The sequence below is a fragment of the Anas acuta genome, chromosome 5, assembly GCF_963932015.1.
Source record: "Anas acuta chromosome 5, bAnaAcu1.1, whole genome shotgun sequence".
NCBI classification, from domain to species: Eukaryota; Metazoa; Chordata; class Aves; order Anseriformes; family Anatidae; genus Anas; species Anas acuta.
In genome coordinates, this window is record NC_088983.1 from 31,449,902 (window position 1) to 31,467,981 (window position 18,080).

Sequence of the window (18,080 nt, forward strand, 5' to 3'; positions counted from 1 at the left end):
TACTGAAACAAACAAAACAAAACAACAAAAAAAAGGTCTCAGTATTCTGAGGATATTTATACTTGATAAATTATTTTACTTCAGAAACTGAAAGAGGTTTTCAGAGCCCTAAATTAAGCCTTTTTCAAGGAAAACACAGGCTTTCTGAAAAGGAAAACTGAACAAAAAAAGGGAGGGGGGGAATAAATCAGCCACTTTGGCTTAAATTTAAAGCTGCTGTTTGCATTTGTGCTGTACTGAATGCACATGGTGAAGAAAGAGAGAATGAAAAGATAAAAATAAAACTCCAGGAAAGCCAATAATGGAAAAAATAAAGGATAAAAAGCAGAAATAGTGTAAGAAATGTATGCATCATTCATTCTTAAATCTGCTTTTTGAGGTCTTGGTCAATCCCCACACTGTACATCAATGCTCCTTGAGCAGCATTACCCCAAAGGAGGCAATGTGGTGTTTAGCTCCCTTTAGGGGACAGTTTTGGACCCTTGTGGCCTTTATAGATATGTTTGGAGCATGACCTGGCTTCCCAGTCTCTTGCAATATCCAGTTTTGCCAGGCAGACAGTGCTGATGGGAAGTGATGCTGCATGTGCTGATAATTTTTTGCTGACCGAGTGCCACTTGTCTCTTTGCCATTACATTTCAACATCTTGTGCTGGAAGGATTCAACAGGTTGTAAGTATGCTGCCAAGACATGTGGACTACAGAGATCTGGCTGTAATAAATGTACAAATCCACCTGAAAAAAAAAAAAAAAAAAAACACGTGGATTTCAAAGCAGGGCTATCCTCCCACCTCAGAGTTACTCCTCAAAAAGGTGTGGGAGACAGCTCAGATGCCAGAATATGATGGTGATAGCACAAAGCCATGTTTCTGAGCTCCCTGCAGCAGATGCTTACATCCAGATCAATGCTCAAAAGGTTTATCCCAGCATCCTAATGCTTAGCCTTGCCTCAAACCACGCCAGGACAGAACCACCTTATGTAATAACCACCACCTTCCAGTAATTAATTATTAGTGGCACTCCAAATGGCACCAGGCAGGTTTTGGAGCACATTTCAGTTCTTCCAACTTCCCAAGTCATCCTGGAAGTCAAAACATCCCCGTCTGGATTCCTCCCCTGCCAGCTCAGGCTCCTTTTGAAGTGAAATCAGACAAGATTTTGCTGGCCTCACATGACACTTTATCAGAAGTGCTTGGCCCTGCAATACTGACAGAGCAGACCTGATATTTTACCGTATTTCGGGAGCTTTCAGCCAAACCATAGTTCGGCATCTCCAGGGAGAGATGATTTTGCAGTATTTTACTGGAAATCTAACACAGGCTAACACAGACCAGACCATTTTGATTACATCAGGGATTCTTCATTTTGAGTGATTTTGGGGGAAGTAGCTAAGCTTTAGCTTGCTTGCAGTTACAACCTGGATATGCACCCTACAGGGCATCAGGACAGAAATGTCTCTTCTGCACAATGCCACTCAAATTCACTTGTGCTAAGGATTTATATGTTTTAAAACATCCTACCTGATTTTGATTTTTACTTTAAAAGAGAAACAGAAAGATATTTTAACAATTTCCTGCAGTGAGGGAAAGTTTCCTTAAAAAAATAAACATCCAAAAAACAACATATACAATGAACCTGAAGAATTTGTGTTAAGAAACTCAAGCTTGGAAATCCTATATCACAGTATCTACCAGAGGCAGCAAGCAGGACCTGAGAAGATAACTCTGCAACACAAGCTGCCCTGATGTTAAAACTACAAACTCACTGCTGATGAACTTCGATTTTGAGTTTTGGATATTTTTTAGGAGACTGTGTCCCCTCCTTGGCCGCATCCCTATGCAAAGGCAGCACAAAATGTTGCTGCAATTCACAGAGGATTATGCTTCCCCCCATGTTACCCCTTTGGGAGAATTGTCTCCACATTCCCCACCTCATCTCCAATGAGAAATTCATCCTCGATGGTGAAAGCGGTTGGGTCTGTTGGGCTGAGCCACCACGCCGGGCGGAAGATGGGGTACCCCAAATGCAGCCACTCCTCGCTGTATTTTAGGATGAGCGGCACCACCAAGTCCCGGTGCCTCTGTATGCACTGCCGGGTAAGGTTCAGGACCTGCATGAGAGATACATGGCAATCCCTTCACCCCAAAAATATGGAAAAACAATACATGCATTTCCTTAGGGAGAGAAATCGCTGAACTGCAAGATCCTGATGTCAGCCAAAGGTGGTTGATATGGTTGATTTTTACCCATTTCAATATAAAAGCTGAGGACATCAGCTGGTGGGTGATATCCTCCAGAGTGCTGATATCCTTAACCAAAACAAACAACTCTTTTGCTGCTAGTAAAGAGATACGATGGCATTCCCCACATCCTTCCTCATGATTTTTTAAGGAATCACCTTCTTCCTTTAATGCCCAAAAGGAGACATCCCCAGGAAAATGCATTCAACCACTGAAACAGGTCTTTATGGCAAATCTACAGGCTTCACTCTCATACAATATAAACTATTTGATCAAACTATAATTAAGCAATTCCATCAGCAAAAGGGAAGCAGGGGCACATGTGACAATCACTGTCATACCCAGAGGTGCTGTAGGTACCAGTCATGCCATTACACATAGCCTAAGCACAAAGCTGCATCAATTCACAAGAATTTTGTAGCAAAAAAAATGTTGAGAGTGGACAGCGATGAGGTCGCTGGGGGCACAGAGCAGGATTTTGTGGGTGGCATGAGTAGGACAGTGGATTTTAGCCCCAGGTTTCCCCCATGGGAATTTTAGTGGCTTTGGGAGGGGGGTTATCCCCTAAAGGATGGATGTACCCTCCTCCTCCTCCTCAGGACAGGGGGATACATACCCAGGTGTCGCAGCAGAGCCAGGGTGGAGTGCTGAAGGCCATCACGGGGAGGAAGGTCACGATCTGCAGCCACCTCACGTACAGCTCCTGGTCCCCTGGGGCATCACCAGCCAGGCTGCCTCCTGCCAGGGACAAGGAGCAGAGAAAAGCCTCTTGGGGACATCCCCTCACAGGACAGCTGGACAGCTCAAAGCCATCTGCTCTTGATGCAAGCAGGACACACAACCCCAATGCAAGAGAAGCTGTATCCCCACCCATGTGTTTTTTCTTCCTTTGTTCCCCAATTAAACATCCTGAAATGGCTGGAGATAGATGTTTGATAGGGCTCATGCTGGGGATGATGTACCAGGAGACAGTTTCTAAATTTTAGCAGAACATCGTAAAAAGGGCTTTCTCCTCTTGCAAATGAAAAGTGTTGGGAATATAATGGATTTTTCTGCCACTTTGATGTGCATCATGGAAAAATACTCCAGTCTCTTGAGGCTGTCACAATGTGATATTCAAGGGGAAAAGCAGGCAGTACAATATTGCGCCCAGATCCCATGCTAGGATTAAACCGGGATCACTAAAGCGTAGGTGATGCCATTATACCCAAGCAAAGGATGCTAGTCAGGTAAGACTTGATAGTATAACCTAAATGAACGAGACAGGTAGAGGGGAGACAGTAAGAAACCCTAAAAATTTGCTTCACCAGAACACAGCCAGTACCAACAGGGAAGGGCAGGTTGGAAAAATCCAACAGTCCTCAGAAAGGCACAAAGTGAATTTGTCCCCAAATGGGAAGAAAGACACGATGCTGTTGGTATCCCATGAAACAAGGCCCAAAGACATCCCTTGCAGGGATGGAGCCCTGGTCTCTCATACTTTGTCCCACTGACAAAAGCCAACAGACTCAACATCTCCTCAGGGCAGCAGTGACATGCCATGATTGCCCAAGCCTTGTTTTCTAAGGAAAACCAGCTAAAAATAGCAAACTGAAAATTGCTCAACACCACTTTTTTTTTTCAGGGTTGTCTGCAGCTCTGCTGGCTTTGATCATCTCCATGTGCAGCCCCTGCGATGACTCGTGTGCTTGTGGCAAGGTTCAAACAAATAACACTGCCTCCTCCAAGAAGAGAGGCAAAACGAGCCGCTCATCAGCCCTCATTACACGAGTGTTTCTCAACTTCTATATTTTTTTTTTCCTGTTGTTGTTGAAGGATGTCTCATGCCATCATATTCCAGAGCAGAAATATAAACTTTGATTGTGGCTGCTGGCATTTTAGGAATATTTATTTCCCCATCTGAGAGCCCAGGCATGCTGTTTGCCAGCGGTTGGCTCCCTCCTTGCTTTTGTCACAGTTTTAGCCCAAGAAAAGCTGCAAGAGGCAGCGGGCTGCCCTCCACATGCGGTTAAGGAGCTCCACGAAGGGCATCCCCAGAGAGCTGGCTGCCTGTTAAGATTTACAATGTGTTTTTTTGTTTTCAGTTCCCCGGTCGATTCCCCTAGTAACCCTCAATCAAATCAAAACTGGATCCTGGGAACAAAACGTTTGAAGCGTCCCTATAGCACCCTAAAGCCTGTGCTCCTCTTGCCTGAAAAAGTGCCGCAAAAACAAACAAACAAACAAAAAAACAGAGCAAAGACAGCAACGGGGAGCAAAGAAGGAAAGAAGTCCTCACCCACTGCATCAGGGATGAAGAAGTTGTAGCCCAGCAGGCTGTAGTGCAGCGCAGAGGGGATAATCCCCTTTAGGCCCGCGTGGCTCCAGTCTGAGCGCCGTGGGCTCATCTGGACGAAGAGTGGTAGGTGACTAGATCTGTGGGGAAACAAGCACAAACCTGCTGTTTTTAGAAGGACCAGAGCAGAAATGTTAAGATTTCCGGCTGTCTCAGCAGACTCTGTGGTCAGATGTGGGTTCCTTGACCACCAGGGACCTCTGTGGAAGGGAGGTCAGTGCTCCCCACTAAGACTCCTACCCACTGAGCCTGCCCCATCTCATTTGGCCACCCCAGTCCACCTCCTTCCTCTGGAACCTTTTCCCAAATCCCCAGATTCAAAGATTTCCTTCTCCTGGCTTGACCCCATGAGGTCCACATTTGGTGACCCACCTTGCAGCCATGGGCTGTAAACTTTCCCTTCCTACTCTACACATGGCTACGCCAGTCCTGATGGGAAAACACTCCCCACAAACATAGCCAAGACATCAACCAAGGTATCCCAACAGCACCCTCAGCCTTGGCCCCATGCAGGGCCCCAAATCCAAAGCATAAACCCCACTGAGATGCATCCTGCAGGGAGGATTTCTCCTCTTGGCTTTCACTCATGATCATGTGTTTTGCATTGAGCGGCTGTCATTCTTGACCGCTTTTGTCCATCTGCCATAGGAAAACATTATTTTTCTCCCTCCCCCCCCCCCCCCCCCCATTTTTTTAAATTACTATTTCATTTTTATTATTTTTTTTTCTAAGTAGCATTTCTATGCCTAGGGTTTCCTTGGTGGTGCGGTGGGTCATGCCCCTGAGCAGCCTAATATTGGAAGCAGCCCCCTGCCACTGCATTTCTGGCAGCCAAAAAGGATCACGTCCAAACCTTCATGGCAAGCCTTGGCTTAAAAATAGTCTGGAGCTCATCTAGCCAAGTAGAGTTTAGCCCTGAGTCCGTCTGCTCCCACAGCTTGGATTCTTCATTGACCTCATGTCCATTTTGCTGACTCCCCAAAAGTCTCCGCTTTCATCTTAGGAGACAGGCTGACATGAGGGTTTATGAAACACTTCTGGTATGAAAACTGCCCACCACAAAAGGTACGGTCCCAGATGGGCTAAAAATGCTTAGAGAAGTGCCTCTTTGCACCACTGACTCGCAGATGGTTGAGCAGGAGCCATCCACATCCCCAGCAGCTGCTGGCCTGTCAGTGCCTCAGCACATGAAACCCCCCTTTCTCTCTGAAAATTAACTAACTTGAAGTTGCTTTCTCATGCAGTTCACCATAAATTCATTGCACAAAACATGGAATTAGCCATTTCCTATTAGCCTTGCTTTCCATTTTGCAGGAAGCCTTTTGCAAAGTTAGCCTTCCCATCTGCTAACCATCACAATAGTGGGGGGAAAAAAAGTCTCAAGGCATAATTTCAACTATTAATAAGTTAATACTGCTATGGGCTATGCAAGCATGAAAAGTCAGAAATTTTGCAGCCATTTGGCACCATAAGCCACTGCCAACATGAGGATTTGGTCATGACTGCAGGGCTCACCTCCATCCTGCAGCAGAGGCAGCATCCTGAAGCTTGAATGCCCATGAACCATGAGATGCATTTTTATTGCATCTGGCATTAATACAGTTAAACATCATTTCATTTCAGAATTTTAAGCTCTAGAATATTGAAAAATAACATGTTAGAAGAGGAGACATGAGAGCAAGATCTCCACACACATGCAGCATCCTGAGGGCACACTTAAAGCATCATCCCAAGCATCTTCTCACTGCAACCCACCTGGCACCAGCGCTGATGACCGTGGCATTCCCCAGTGTGGCCAGCGCTGCTGCCAGTGCCCCAGCATATCGGTCACCAGCCAGCTCAGCAGGAGGGGACATGGCTTGCTCCAGGAAGACATTGCCCTCGGCACCCTCAAAGACCACATACGTGGCCCCTAGTGCCCGCCGCAGGGCCCGGGCACGGGCCAGGTACCAGCTGAGCGCCGCCTCGCTGGTGACGTTGAGGCGGGCACAGAGGCGTCCCTTCCATGTGGTCAGCAGTGGGACCTGCAGAAAAGGGTGGAAAACATGGGTCAGACCCTTCAAATATCCTGCCAACCCCCTAGGCTGGAGGGTGGATGGCGCCACAGTTTGCAATGCGTGAAAGTGAAAAGAACTCTGCTCCCCAAAAATCCCCCAGTGGGTGGCAAACTGGTGGATCATCAAATGACTATAAAAAAGCGGGGGGGAAACATAAAGCATCGAGCTACTTTCTGCAAGCTGGTGACTTTTTGAAACATCTTTCGGCAGTGGAAATTCAAAAGCGGCTTCTTTGCAGAGCAGGAGGAAAGCTGCTCCCCTACACTTTGCCCACAGCCACGGGGTTTGCCCCAAGCAGGGGAAATCTAATTAACCCCCCTTTTAGAGGGGTTTAAGGGTGCTCTTGGCTTGCATTTTGAGCACATGGGCTGGCAGGAAGGGACATACCGCGGCAGCGAGAGTGGCAGTGCTGCGCTCCCCCAGGGCCAGGACCCCCTCCTGAAGCTGGTGCCACTTCAGTCTCCTGGTGAGCGACCTCACCAGGAGACTGAAGGGCTGTCCCGAGCTGTGGGTGGGGAGTATTTATTCAGCTTTAATTTCACAAACGGGGTTAATGTGCAGGTGGGGGGCCATGTCCCATACCAAGCAGCCCCCGAAGCGAGGCTGCAGGCTCAGCCAGTAGCTGGCCTCGTTGTCCCTCAGTGAGCGCAGGAAGAGCGGGGAGGCGATGCTGGTGTAGGGGGACAGCGTGATGGAGAGCTGCAGGGGGTTGATCAATGCAGGGTCCCAGGCATGGGCTGAGCTGCGCCTCCTCCTCTGCTCCATGGACACGTATTCCTGTGAGGAAGCAAGGTGGAAAAATGTGTTTAATGGGAGTGGCAAAGCCTCTGAGTTCAGTGTCACCAGATCCACAGGCAAAACCCCAAACCAAGCATCCTGTCCCAGGGAAGGGATGCTCATGGCGCACCAATAAACTCCCCACCCCACAAAATAGGTGCATTTGCACTTTCAAGAAATCTAATTAACCCCCCTTTTAGAGGGGTTTAAGGGTGCTCTTGGCTTGCATTTTGAGCATATGGGCTGGCAGGAAGGGACATACCGCGGCAGCGAGAGTGGCAGTGCTGCGCTCGCCCAGGGCCAGGACCCCCTCCTGAAGCTGGTGCCGCTTCAGTCTCCTGGTGAGCGACCTCAAACCCCGCTTAATTTTGGCAGCTGAGCCCACCGGGCCATAATAGTGCCAGATGGGAGACCTGTGTGATGGAGAAAACGGGGGGAAGAGTTTGCATCTCGCTCTGACACAAGACATTCAGCACAAGGGGATGGAGACAGGCAAGCAAAAAGCATCACTGCCCTACCTATGGCAGCAGATGAGATAAAGCAGCAAGATTTTTTATTATTATTATTTATTTATTTATTTTAACTAATTAGGGCTTGGAAAGCAATGTGGCACCAGGGATGGAGGGAGCAGCTTACCCCAGGAGGGCCGTATCCGGCAGCACCCGTGCTGGCTCCACCAGTTGAGTGCCCACGTGCCGGTGCGCGGTGGCCACATCGGAACTGATGCAGAGGAGGTATTGCAGGGGGACCCCGGCACTACCCAGGCAGAAATGCTGGTTGCTCTCCAGCGAAAGGACGAAGGGCACATCAGGTGCCACCGTTACTGTCACTCCTTTGGGGTGAAAAGAAGGGAAAAAGCGATGGCTGGCTCCTGTTGCCTCCACATCCTCGTGCTGGTGGCCATGAGGACACGCAGGCAGAGTCCAGCTACTCCCTGGAATTTTTTCCACTCCCTGGAAAAATAAATTCCCCTGGATTGCCCCGACCATGCAAGAATATCCAGCTCTTCACTTCCACTACTCATTTTTAGCCTCCAGCCCTTAAAAGCCCTTTTGATTTGCACCATTTCTTGCCTTTTTGCTCTGTATTCAGCTCAGGCAGCAGCTTCGGCTTCTTTCCAAAAACATAGCCACAGGGGATTTTCAGGACAACTGATGATTTGGAGGAAATATCTGGAGTTTGGAACGCTGGGAAATAATCCAAATATCCACCCTAAAGTGGAAATCAATGGCAGTTTGATTCATTCCAGCATCCCACAGCAGTACTGGGGACCCATGAGCTCAGTGTGAAGCCACCCAAGAGGAATTTACACCCATGGTAGACAGGTGTGTAAAATCCTGCTCAAGGTTGGGACATCATTGACAAAATTATTCTGGACTACGCCACCCCTCAGCTTCTTACTTCTAGGCTGGAAATTTGGATGCCAAAAGTTGTGTGTGTTTTATATGGTGCCAGCCAGGGGAGCAGGCAGTGAGGGAGCTGCACCCATCCTGCTCCGTCTCACCAGAGACTTCTAGTCTCACTAGAAGGGGGAGATGAATTTGCCCAAAAAAGACATGCCAAGAGCAAGGGATTTACCTGGGGTAACCTGGGTAAAACCCCATTTTCCAGAGAGGAAGGCACTGAGTTGTAAAATGCAGCCAAGGTTCAACACACTGGCTTTTCCCACAGAGATAGGGCGGTTTGGGATCCATCCCTCATCTACTCATGCTAGCTGTTATCCCATTTATAAAATATATTATAATCTCCAAGTTATCTACCCTGCTCTTCAACAGCCTTGTAGATGAGGGGAGGGATAGGTAGAGGCAATGATTAAAGCCATAGGAAATTGGGAAAAATGGGAAATGAGGCAGATACCTGTTGATCCTAGGAAGTATCTTTCTAGCACAGGGCCATATCCAGTGGGGTTTTTGCCAAAATCTCCGCTGACAAAGGGCTGTGCTGGGCTATCAGCACTGTTGAACGGCCAATGCTGGTCACGGATGCTTGCCCCTCCGTACCAGGAGATATTGGCCATGGAGAAGCAATCCTGCAGCAGGAAGAGAGAAATGTTTCAGCATGGGGACAAATACATGAACGTGTTGCATTATAAGATGCAAACCCCTGCCTGCTATTGCAGCATTGGCACAGCACCTTCTTCCAGGAAGAAAAATGCCCAAACCCTGAGATTTAGGTGTTTTCTGCATGAATTGGTGGCTGCTTGTTTTTTGCTTTCTGCATCTGACCTGCTAGAAGATATTTGGCTTTAGGCTTTTCCTCCACAAGAAAAGAGCTGGGCTTTTAGGTATGAAAAAAAAAAAATGCTGAAATTCTGCATAAATACTCTTCTGCAACCTGCAGGTTGATTAGTTATTGAGTGGTGTAAGAGCAGGAAGATAAAAGAAATTACAAAACAAAAATCAAGAGTGGAATTTACATATCTTGTTCACTTTGAAGACCACAAAAGTTTTAACTTTCTCATTTAAAGCCAAAGGTAGCGGATTTCCCTCCTCCTTTCCCTGGTTGCCCAGCGCCTCATCCAGCCTGGCCTTAAACACCTACAGGGATGGGGCATCCACAGCTTCTCTGGGCAGCCTGTGCCAGTGCCTCACCACCCTCTGAGTAATGCATTTCCTCCTAACCTCTAATCTAAATCTCCCCTCTTTTAGTTTAAAACCATTTCCCCTTGTCCTATCATTATATGAATGAGCAAAAAGTTGCTCTCCGCTTTTATAAGCCCCCTATAAGTATTGAAAAGCTGCAGTGAGGTCACCCCAGAGCTCTCTCTTCTCCAGGCTGAAGATCCCCAGCTCTCTCAGCCTCTCTCCATAGGAGAGGTGCTCCAGCCCTCCGAGCATCTTTGTGGCCAGAGCAGAGGGGGACAATCCCCTCGCTGCCCTGCTGCCACCCCTCAGGTGATGCAGCCCAGGATGCAGGTGGCCGCCTGGGCTGCAGGCACACACTGCTGGGTCCTGCTGAGCTTTTTGTCCACCAGCACCCCCAGGTCCTTCTCTGCAGGGCTGCTCTCAGTGAGTTTTTCTCCCAGCCTGTGCTCCTGTCTGGGATTGCCCCGACCCAGGTGCAGCACCTTGCACTTGGCCTTGTTGAATGTCGTTAGGTTCATGGGGCCTGCTTCTCCAGCTTGCGGAGGGAGGGAGGGAAGGAAACCTTCCCACAGGTCTGCTGTTGCGTGCTGCCCAGTGCTCCAAAGCCCCTGAGGGTTTCCCTTCTCTGCCAGAGCAGGGGATCAGCAGGACTTAGCCTCCCGTGTGACTCCACGTGCAGGGACGGGCCCCCCTGAAACCTGGAGGGGTTTCGGGTGAGCAGAGACGGCCCCCATGCCTGTCCTGGCCCTGGTACCACTTCCCACCCCACCACCACCAAGGATACTCCCAGAGCTTGCTACTGCTGCAGGGGCAGAGAGAGGTTAACGTCTCGACAAGGGGCAGGGAGGGGAGATGTAAATTATTAAAGTGGAAATGCTGGAGGCCCAGAATAGCTGCACGGGTGTCAGCTGAACCAGTTACACCAGCTGGGAGAGGGGGGGGAAAAAAAAGCTGTTCTTAACACTTAACTTTCCCCACATCATATTTTCCAATAGTTTTGTTATTATTTTATTATTATTTTTTTAATGGGGGAAGAAAATCTATTCTTGCTCATCCCCTCGAGACCTCCCAAACGAACACAAGCTGATGTTAGCACAGGACGATTGGTTGCGCTCAGGCACCATCCGCCAGCATGAAATAAGGCCATTTAGTGCCAAAAAGGAAAAAGCATGTGAACGAAAACTCTCCATAAATTGTCATCCCAGCAGGAGCACGGGCGCCGTGAGATGCCGCATTGTTCCTGGGGTTGGCAGGGAGCTTCCCGAGCTTTCCCCATGTCCCCTCGCCACTTCTCACTCCAGCAATTACTTATTTGGTCTCCATACACACACAGCACTGGGAGGAGGTGGTGGCAGTCCCTTCGGTACTTTGGGTGCTCAGCATCGGGGCACAAGACTTCTGGAGGGGGACTTTTTCCCACCCAGCACTCTCCAGCCATGCAAGATCAGGGATAACCCCATAAGCTGCGCTAGGGAAATATTACAATTTGGGCCAAATCCTTGATATTTGGGCTAGTTTGGTGAAGAAAGAGGGCATGGAGTGGGGGATCCCCAGTACCTTCAGCATCACGTCGGGGCGCAGCGGGGTCCAGCGGACGCCGTAGCACTCGGTGCCGGGGGCTGGCGGGGGCTCGAGGGAGAGCCGGAGCTCAGCCTCCTCCTCCCATGCGTAGCAGAACTGGCCTCCGTCCTGCCAGCACCGGTCCCGTGGAGGGGGTGGCTCAGCCGCAGGCACGCCACCCACGGCAATCACGACCACCGGCTGCCCCTTGGGCAGTGCCCGTAGGAGCAGGGCACCCCGGCGGCGCTCCCACAGCACCCCTCCCGCCCGGCCCCGCAGCACCCACTCCTCCGGTGACTGCTCCAGGGCCTGCCAGGAGATGATGCCGATGGTCATGGCAAAGAAGACAGCCACGCCGAGGCAGCCCAAGGCACCTTTCCAGGGCTCTGTCATCTCCCTCAAGCCCGAGGTCCAGGCAGCTTCGGGGATTCGGCCAGCGGGGCGAGCGATGGGCATGGTGCAAGGGATGCTGCTTCCTCTCCCTTGTAAGAAGGAAAATCCTCTTGGATGGCTCTGAAAGAATGTGAAGAGTTAAAATTAAGCTGCAAGGCTTCGCAGTGACCCTGAAGGTAAGAGAAATCCCTCCCGCAGCCTCCCAGTGCTCTGCAGCACCGAAATTCAGCCGCCGGAGGGGAGGGGGACAGGGCTAGGGCTCCGCAGGGCTCAGGGTTCTGCCTTGCCACGCAGCTCCCCTTGTCTCGCAAAGCTGCTGTAAATATCCAGGGGGGGCTGAAAAAATATTGCCGGGGTGCTTGGAGCCGGGGGGAGGACTGGAAAAGTGACCCCGTAACAGGACACCAGTTTTCCATTCTCCTTCCCCCTCGTCTAGAAAAGTATTTGATTAATGCACAGCCCAAGGGGAAGAGCCACTCATCTGGGTGTGCTGGCTGAGCCCTTGCTCAGAGACCCGGAACCCAATGCTCAAAGCGGGCACAGGGACACCAGCAGTGACAACCTGGTGGGGTGGCACCAGCTTGTCCCCATCGTCTGCCTCTCCTGGCTGTTACACTCTGTTTCGGGGCCAATAATGCAGATTTTGGTGCTGCTGTCCCTGTCGGGGGACCACGTGCTGCCTCCCCTGGCTCTGCACACCCACCCACTGCATCCCCCTGCCAACCCCCCCCCCCCCAAAAAGCACACATTTTTATTTTACCTAAAGGCAGGTTAAAGGATGCTCCGGCGGTACCCAGGGGCGACCGTCTCTGACTGAGCGCTTCACCCGGATATTTCTCTGTGGTGCTATAGGGTTTGCTTCTCTTTCCCGAGGGGGAATTTTCCTCCCAGCCCTGCAGCCACGTCAGAGACCTTTATAGCCCAGGCAACTTGATCCAAGCAAAGCCAGCAGTGTTATCTAAGACGAGATGTTGCTCTGCTTCCCACCCCGGGCCCCCGCAGGTTTTTTTACATAAGAAATGGAGCTGGGAAAGTCTTACAAATATTTTCAACAAGCATTTGCTTATACAGCAATAACTTTTTTTTTTCCCCTCTTTTTCCTTTTTAAGCAGTTATTGAGGTGGCTCTGGGTGAGCTCTTAGTACACACCTGCAGATCCATGCGTAAATGAACCATGCCAGTGCTAAGGCTGCTCATTCTGCTGATTGATTTTACTGTTGCTATTATTATTATTATTATTGGGGTTTTCTCCCCATTTCTCATGTTAAATGAGATGCTTGTCATCCCCTTAAGTCCTCTCAGGTCTCAGGAAAAAAAGAAAAAACACCAAAAACCCAACGCCAAGCCCCGGGTCCAAAGACAACAGCACTACTCACCCCAGGAAATGTTGCTCTTAAGGAGGGTCTCAAGGTGGCCAAATCCCCTGGGAAAATCCTTCATTGCAACCCAAAAAAAAAAAACCTTGGAGATGCATCTCCCAACTCACAGACTCCAAAATTAATTTTTCTTTTCACTTTGGGCAGTACCACTGTGGGAGGTGGGGAAAAACTGGTCGGTGACACCAGGGCAAGCATCTCCCTGCTGCTGGCTTGGGCTCCTGAGGGTGGAAGGAGGTTCAGATCCAGGATGAGGAGAAACGAAGGAGGGGGGCTCACCTGAAGATCCAAGGCAGTGGTGTCCATCCTGACAGGATTCTGGATCTGCTCTCTCTGGTCCTGAGATTAGGAGGGTGGGAACAAAGCAATGGGTGATGGATGTGGGGCTGGGTACCAAGCACTACAGGAAGAGGGAACGGCTCTCCCAGCTGGAGTTTGTTGGGATTTCTGGAAGGAGATGGGGAGAATTAGGACAATAAAATAAAATAAAATAAAATAAAATAAAATAAAATAAAATAAAATAAAATAAAATAAAATAAAATAAAATAAAATAAAATAAAATAAAATAAAATAAAATAAAATAAATCAAGGTTATGGACCAAGCTAGTTTAAATAAAGGGAAAAGCATTTAAAAAAAAAAAAAAGGAGGAAGTGGTTCTTTTTCCACCAAAGACATTAAGACTGAGATCACTGGACTTATGCTGTTCATGCTGTCCCACAAGCTGGAAGAAAGGCAGCAAGTGGAAGTCAATAAAATCTGATGGCAATTCAGAGTCGTTCAGTCACAATCTAAACCAGGGCTGGCTGAATTATTAGGATAGGATTTGTCATTTTTTATTATTATTATTAATAATCAGACTTTATAAATCCCTCTGCCCTTATGAAAGCACTGTTTAGCTATAAAAAACAAAAAACAAAAAAAAAAAAAAACAAAAAACAAAAAACAAACCATACAGAAACAGGACAGAGAAGTTAAAAATTATCTTTAGGACAGGTCCATGATCCCTGATGCTCTTGCCTCTGAATTCCCCAGCCAAAAGGATGGGGACACAATAGGAACCCCAAAATTTCATAAAATCGTGGCAGGTATCAGCCATTCCCAGCTTCCCAGTGCCCAAGGTGCTGGGGGTGACCCGTGATGCTTTTGGCAGTGAGACGAGCTCCGGGAAAAGCTCTCTCACATGGCACACGATTAAATCCTGGTAGTTGAAAGACGGCAAATCACTCCAAGAGGGGATTAAAGAAACTCAGGCAGAGCGAGTCTGTGGGATGCTGTTAGTGAGATGTATGGTTTTATGAAGCTTTATGTCCCCTCTGTAGAATGAGGTATTCTTCCCCACTTTTCCTAACTTTGTAGATTTTGAAAAGGTTTTAAATTTCCCATTTTGCATCCAATGAGGTAGAACACCTGAGGCCATGCCCAGTTCATCCTGTTGCTGCTTATTACTCTCAACCAAATTTGCACAGGCTTGGAGGTGTATGGTGGGTTTAAAAAAAAAAAAAAAAAAGAAAAGAAAAAAAAGCTTTAATATTGGGAAACCACCAATTTGCTGTTTTAATGGGGGGCTTCCCAAAGGCTCTGATTAATATGTGCCACCTTGAGAGCTTTGATTGACAATGCCTTTAGGGTGGGAATGTGGCTCCTCCAGCTGCTGATGCCCAGGAAAGGGATGAGGTGGGAAATATATTCAACCCAGCAGCAGCACCAATAAGGACAGCTCAAAAAAAAAAAAAAAAAAAAAAAAAATCAATGATGCTTTCTGGTGAAAATAAATTGGGAAAACAAACAAACAAACAAAAAAGCAGGGAATAAGATTTATTCCTACTGATGTTTCATATCAGCGTCCCGTAAGAGAGTCCTTTCTTGCAGTGTGTCCCATAGAAAGGGGTGCTGCAGGCAATCTAAAGTCCTATGGTTATGTTTCAGGCTCAGAAAACAGAGCGTGAGGAGCTGTGGGGACTTTGCTCATGGGGTAAGGAGCACAGGCTTGTCCTTTGTGAGGACCAGCCCTTACTATCAATATTTTCCTGCAGCTTCAGAGCGCCAGCAATCACAGCCAAAGCTTCCCAGGAGCACGCCCAGTCTATATGGGAGATTTTTTTTATTATTATTTTTTTAAAGAAAAACTATAGAAGTAGATGCATGGGTTTACCTAGAACAAAAGAAGGGTGGGAGCAGCGGAGCACCTCCAGGACTCAGTGTCTCTGTGATTTTCCCTAGGCGAGAGCAGCTGCATGCCCCAGGCTCCAACCACACTCTCATCACAGAGATGTATCCTACTGAAATCCTACACCCCAAAACCCACCCGTTTTCCCCCAAAGTTATACATAAGAGGCATAGGGATGAGCACAAGGAGGCAAACCTGGACAGTACATCTGTAGCCATCCTCCTGCCCTCCCCTCAGTACCTCCCCCTGGTTTATCTGCTTTTCCTGACCTGGGAGAAATGCTGTAAAACCACAGGCAGGTACATGTGAGCTGATGCTCTGTGCTGGGTGTTTTCTTTTGGCTTTTCTTCACCCTTGCAGTTCCCAGACCTTCCTTTCAGTGCCAGCAAAAGCCTTCGGCTGTGCTGAGCGTCTCCACATCTTGCAGAGGCTTGTGCTCAGCTGGAGAAAGTACTCGGAACTACCAAACAGTTTAAAAGGAATAAAGGAAACAAAAGAAATAAAGGCTGATATAACTCCTCTGATGACCGGAAACTCTAAGTTTTGACCCTGGAGACCAGTCCTGAATTTCCCCGAACTCCCAAGCGACTTGGCAGCAGTTCGTAATGGCAATAAAACAAGCAGCAGAACCCACAGTGAGAACACGGACATATAAATAGCAGCAGAGTTTAGAAAGGATGGCTCTGGACTATTGTTTCTGTTTTATTTCTTTACTTACCCCTTTCCATTGTGTCTGCCTGAACTGGGAGAGAAACCACCCTCCTGGGGGCTCGTCTTCCTGCTCCCCAGGCTCCAGCACCCAACAGCCCCCAAGCATTCAGACCAAGCCTCTTCAAGCCAGGGAACTTTGTAAGACCCAGCCTCTCGCAGTTTGCTCTGAACTTAAATTAATATTACGGATTAGAGAGTCTGCATTTATTTCAGGTGCCTAAAGCCAGCACCTGCTTGGAAGATGTCACCACCAGCTTCGCACTCCCTTATGTGTATTTGGGGATGCCATGAGGCCAGATGCACACAGCTCTCCAGGCAAAGCCACAAGGCCAAACAATTTCTCAAAGACTTCATAAAGTAAATCCAAACCTTTCTTTTAAAGTACGAGGTTGATGATGATGAAGAGCATGCAATGAACGTAAAGCAGCTCCCCCCTCCACGGGCTCACTCTGTGCCTCTTGCTAAGGGGTGATCACACCTGCTGCTGCAATCAGACTTCACATCCCCATGTAAGCATGGTTTTACCCTTCCAAGCAAGGCTTTGGCTGCTGAAGCTGAGCCTTGGGCCCTTTGGTTTCCTTAATGTTTCAGAAAACTCCCCCAAACCACACAGGGTGTGCGGGTGGAGAAGAAGGTACCACAAGACTGGGAGCATCAATGCAAAAAACAAAACAAACAAAAAAAAAACAACAAAAAAAAAACACAACTCATCTTGCTCAACCCAAGCACAACGTAGTGGGAAAAAAAATGCTTTAGGGTCTCTGCCCAGGTGGTACACACACACACACACACACACACACTACTTCTTCGGTGGAAGGATTGGCAGAGGGTGCAAAAGGGATGTTGAAGGGGCTCAGCGTGCCTGGGAGGTGCTGTCGGTGACCAGCATGCGAGGAGCTTTTGGGAAGGATGTTTCTGTGTTATTCGCCTCTTCCAAGCTTCCCAGAAATCTGGTAAGCAGATTTGCAGCCTACACACTTGCAAAATTGAATCACTGCCCTGGAGATGCCTTTTGGATGATTAGGCTGAAACTCTCCAGCTCTTCTCTACAGGGCCCAGCCATCGGATTCCCATCACAGCCCTGCCATCAGGCTGGAAGGACTGACGGCCCCCAGGTGCAGGACAGCCCTCCAGGCCCCCCCGTGTCTCCTGAGGGCTGGCATTTTCCAACAGTGCAGCAAAGCTTGGGAACATTTGTCCAGAGCATCAGCATGGGACGCCCTGCTCCATTAAGCTGCATTATCAAGCAGCCCTGAAGCCTGCCCCCACCCCTTTTTGGGGTGACTCCAAGGCAAGTCAAGTAGCAACCTTCACTCCCCATGCTTCAGGATTACACCCCCAAAATTGCCTTATATATTATTGCAATAGCACTGCCCATTACTGCAAGAAGGGGGCTGCAGGCTGAGCATTCCCACACAGCCAGGCACCTCCAAGGTGCTGTAACGTGGGAGTCTGGGCACCTCCTCTCTGCATTCATGGGTTTAATCCTCCTCCCTGAGCCCCGCAAGCTGTAGGACCTGCTCCAAGGAAGGCAGAGACCTTCCTCTCCCTCCCCTTGCCTGAGCCCCTGCAGAGGAGTTTAGGATTTTGGGGGCTGCCCCATTGCATTACCCCCAATCCCTAGTCCCCCAGGAGCAGACCACCCTCTCCACCAACACTTTTCCCACTCCTACTTGTTGTGGCACCCTCAAAATGCTGTACTCAAGAAAGGAAACTCCTCCAACAGCAGCCAGGAGCACATGAGGATACCTCAAGCTCGTGGAGAGCCTCTAAAGGCTTCCAGCAATTAGCAGCCCTGATGAGCTCCCCCTGGCCTCCCGGAGAGCAGCTGAACAAATGAGGTTTCTTGCTAATTATAGCAGGCGAGCAGGGCCAAGCA

General features: G+C 48.8%; 1 protein-coding gene across 1 annotated transcript; it reads right to left on the reverse strand.

The window, feature by feature from the left end:
• Positions 1-152: 152 nt before the first annotated feature.
• On the reverse strand, positions 153-17,945 carry LOC137857347 (SITS-binding protein-like). The gene is made up of 14 exons (XM_068683678.1): positions 17,875-17,945; positions 15,760-15,950; positions 13,602-13,769; positions 12,707-12,839; positions 11,551-12,066; positions 9,266-9,437; positions 8,045-8,240; positions 7,671-7,821; positions 7,214-7,408; positions 6,330-6,598; positions 4,518-4,654; positions 2,856-2,977; positions 1,930-2,109; positions 153-734 (listed from the first exon to the last, which is right to left on the reverse strand). Exons 5-14 carry the CDS (start codon positions 12,007-12,009, stop codon positions 639-641), a joined length of 1,977 nt encoding a protein of 658 aa, XP_068539779.1. The 5' UTR covers positions 12,010-12,066; positions 12,707-12,839; positions 13,602-13,769; positions 15,760-15,950; positions 17,875-17,945; the 3' UTR covers positions 153-638.
• Between the last annotated feature and the right edge of the window lie 135 nt (positions 17,946-18,080).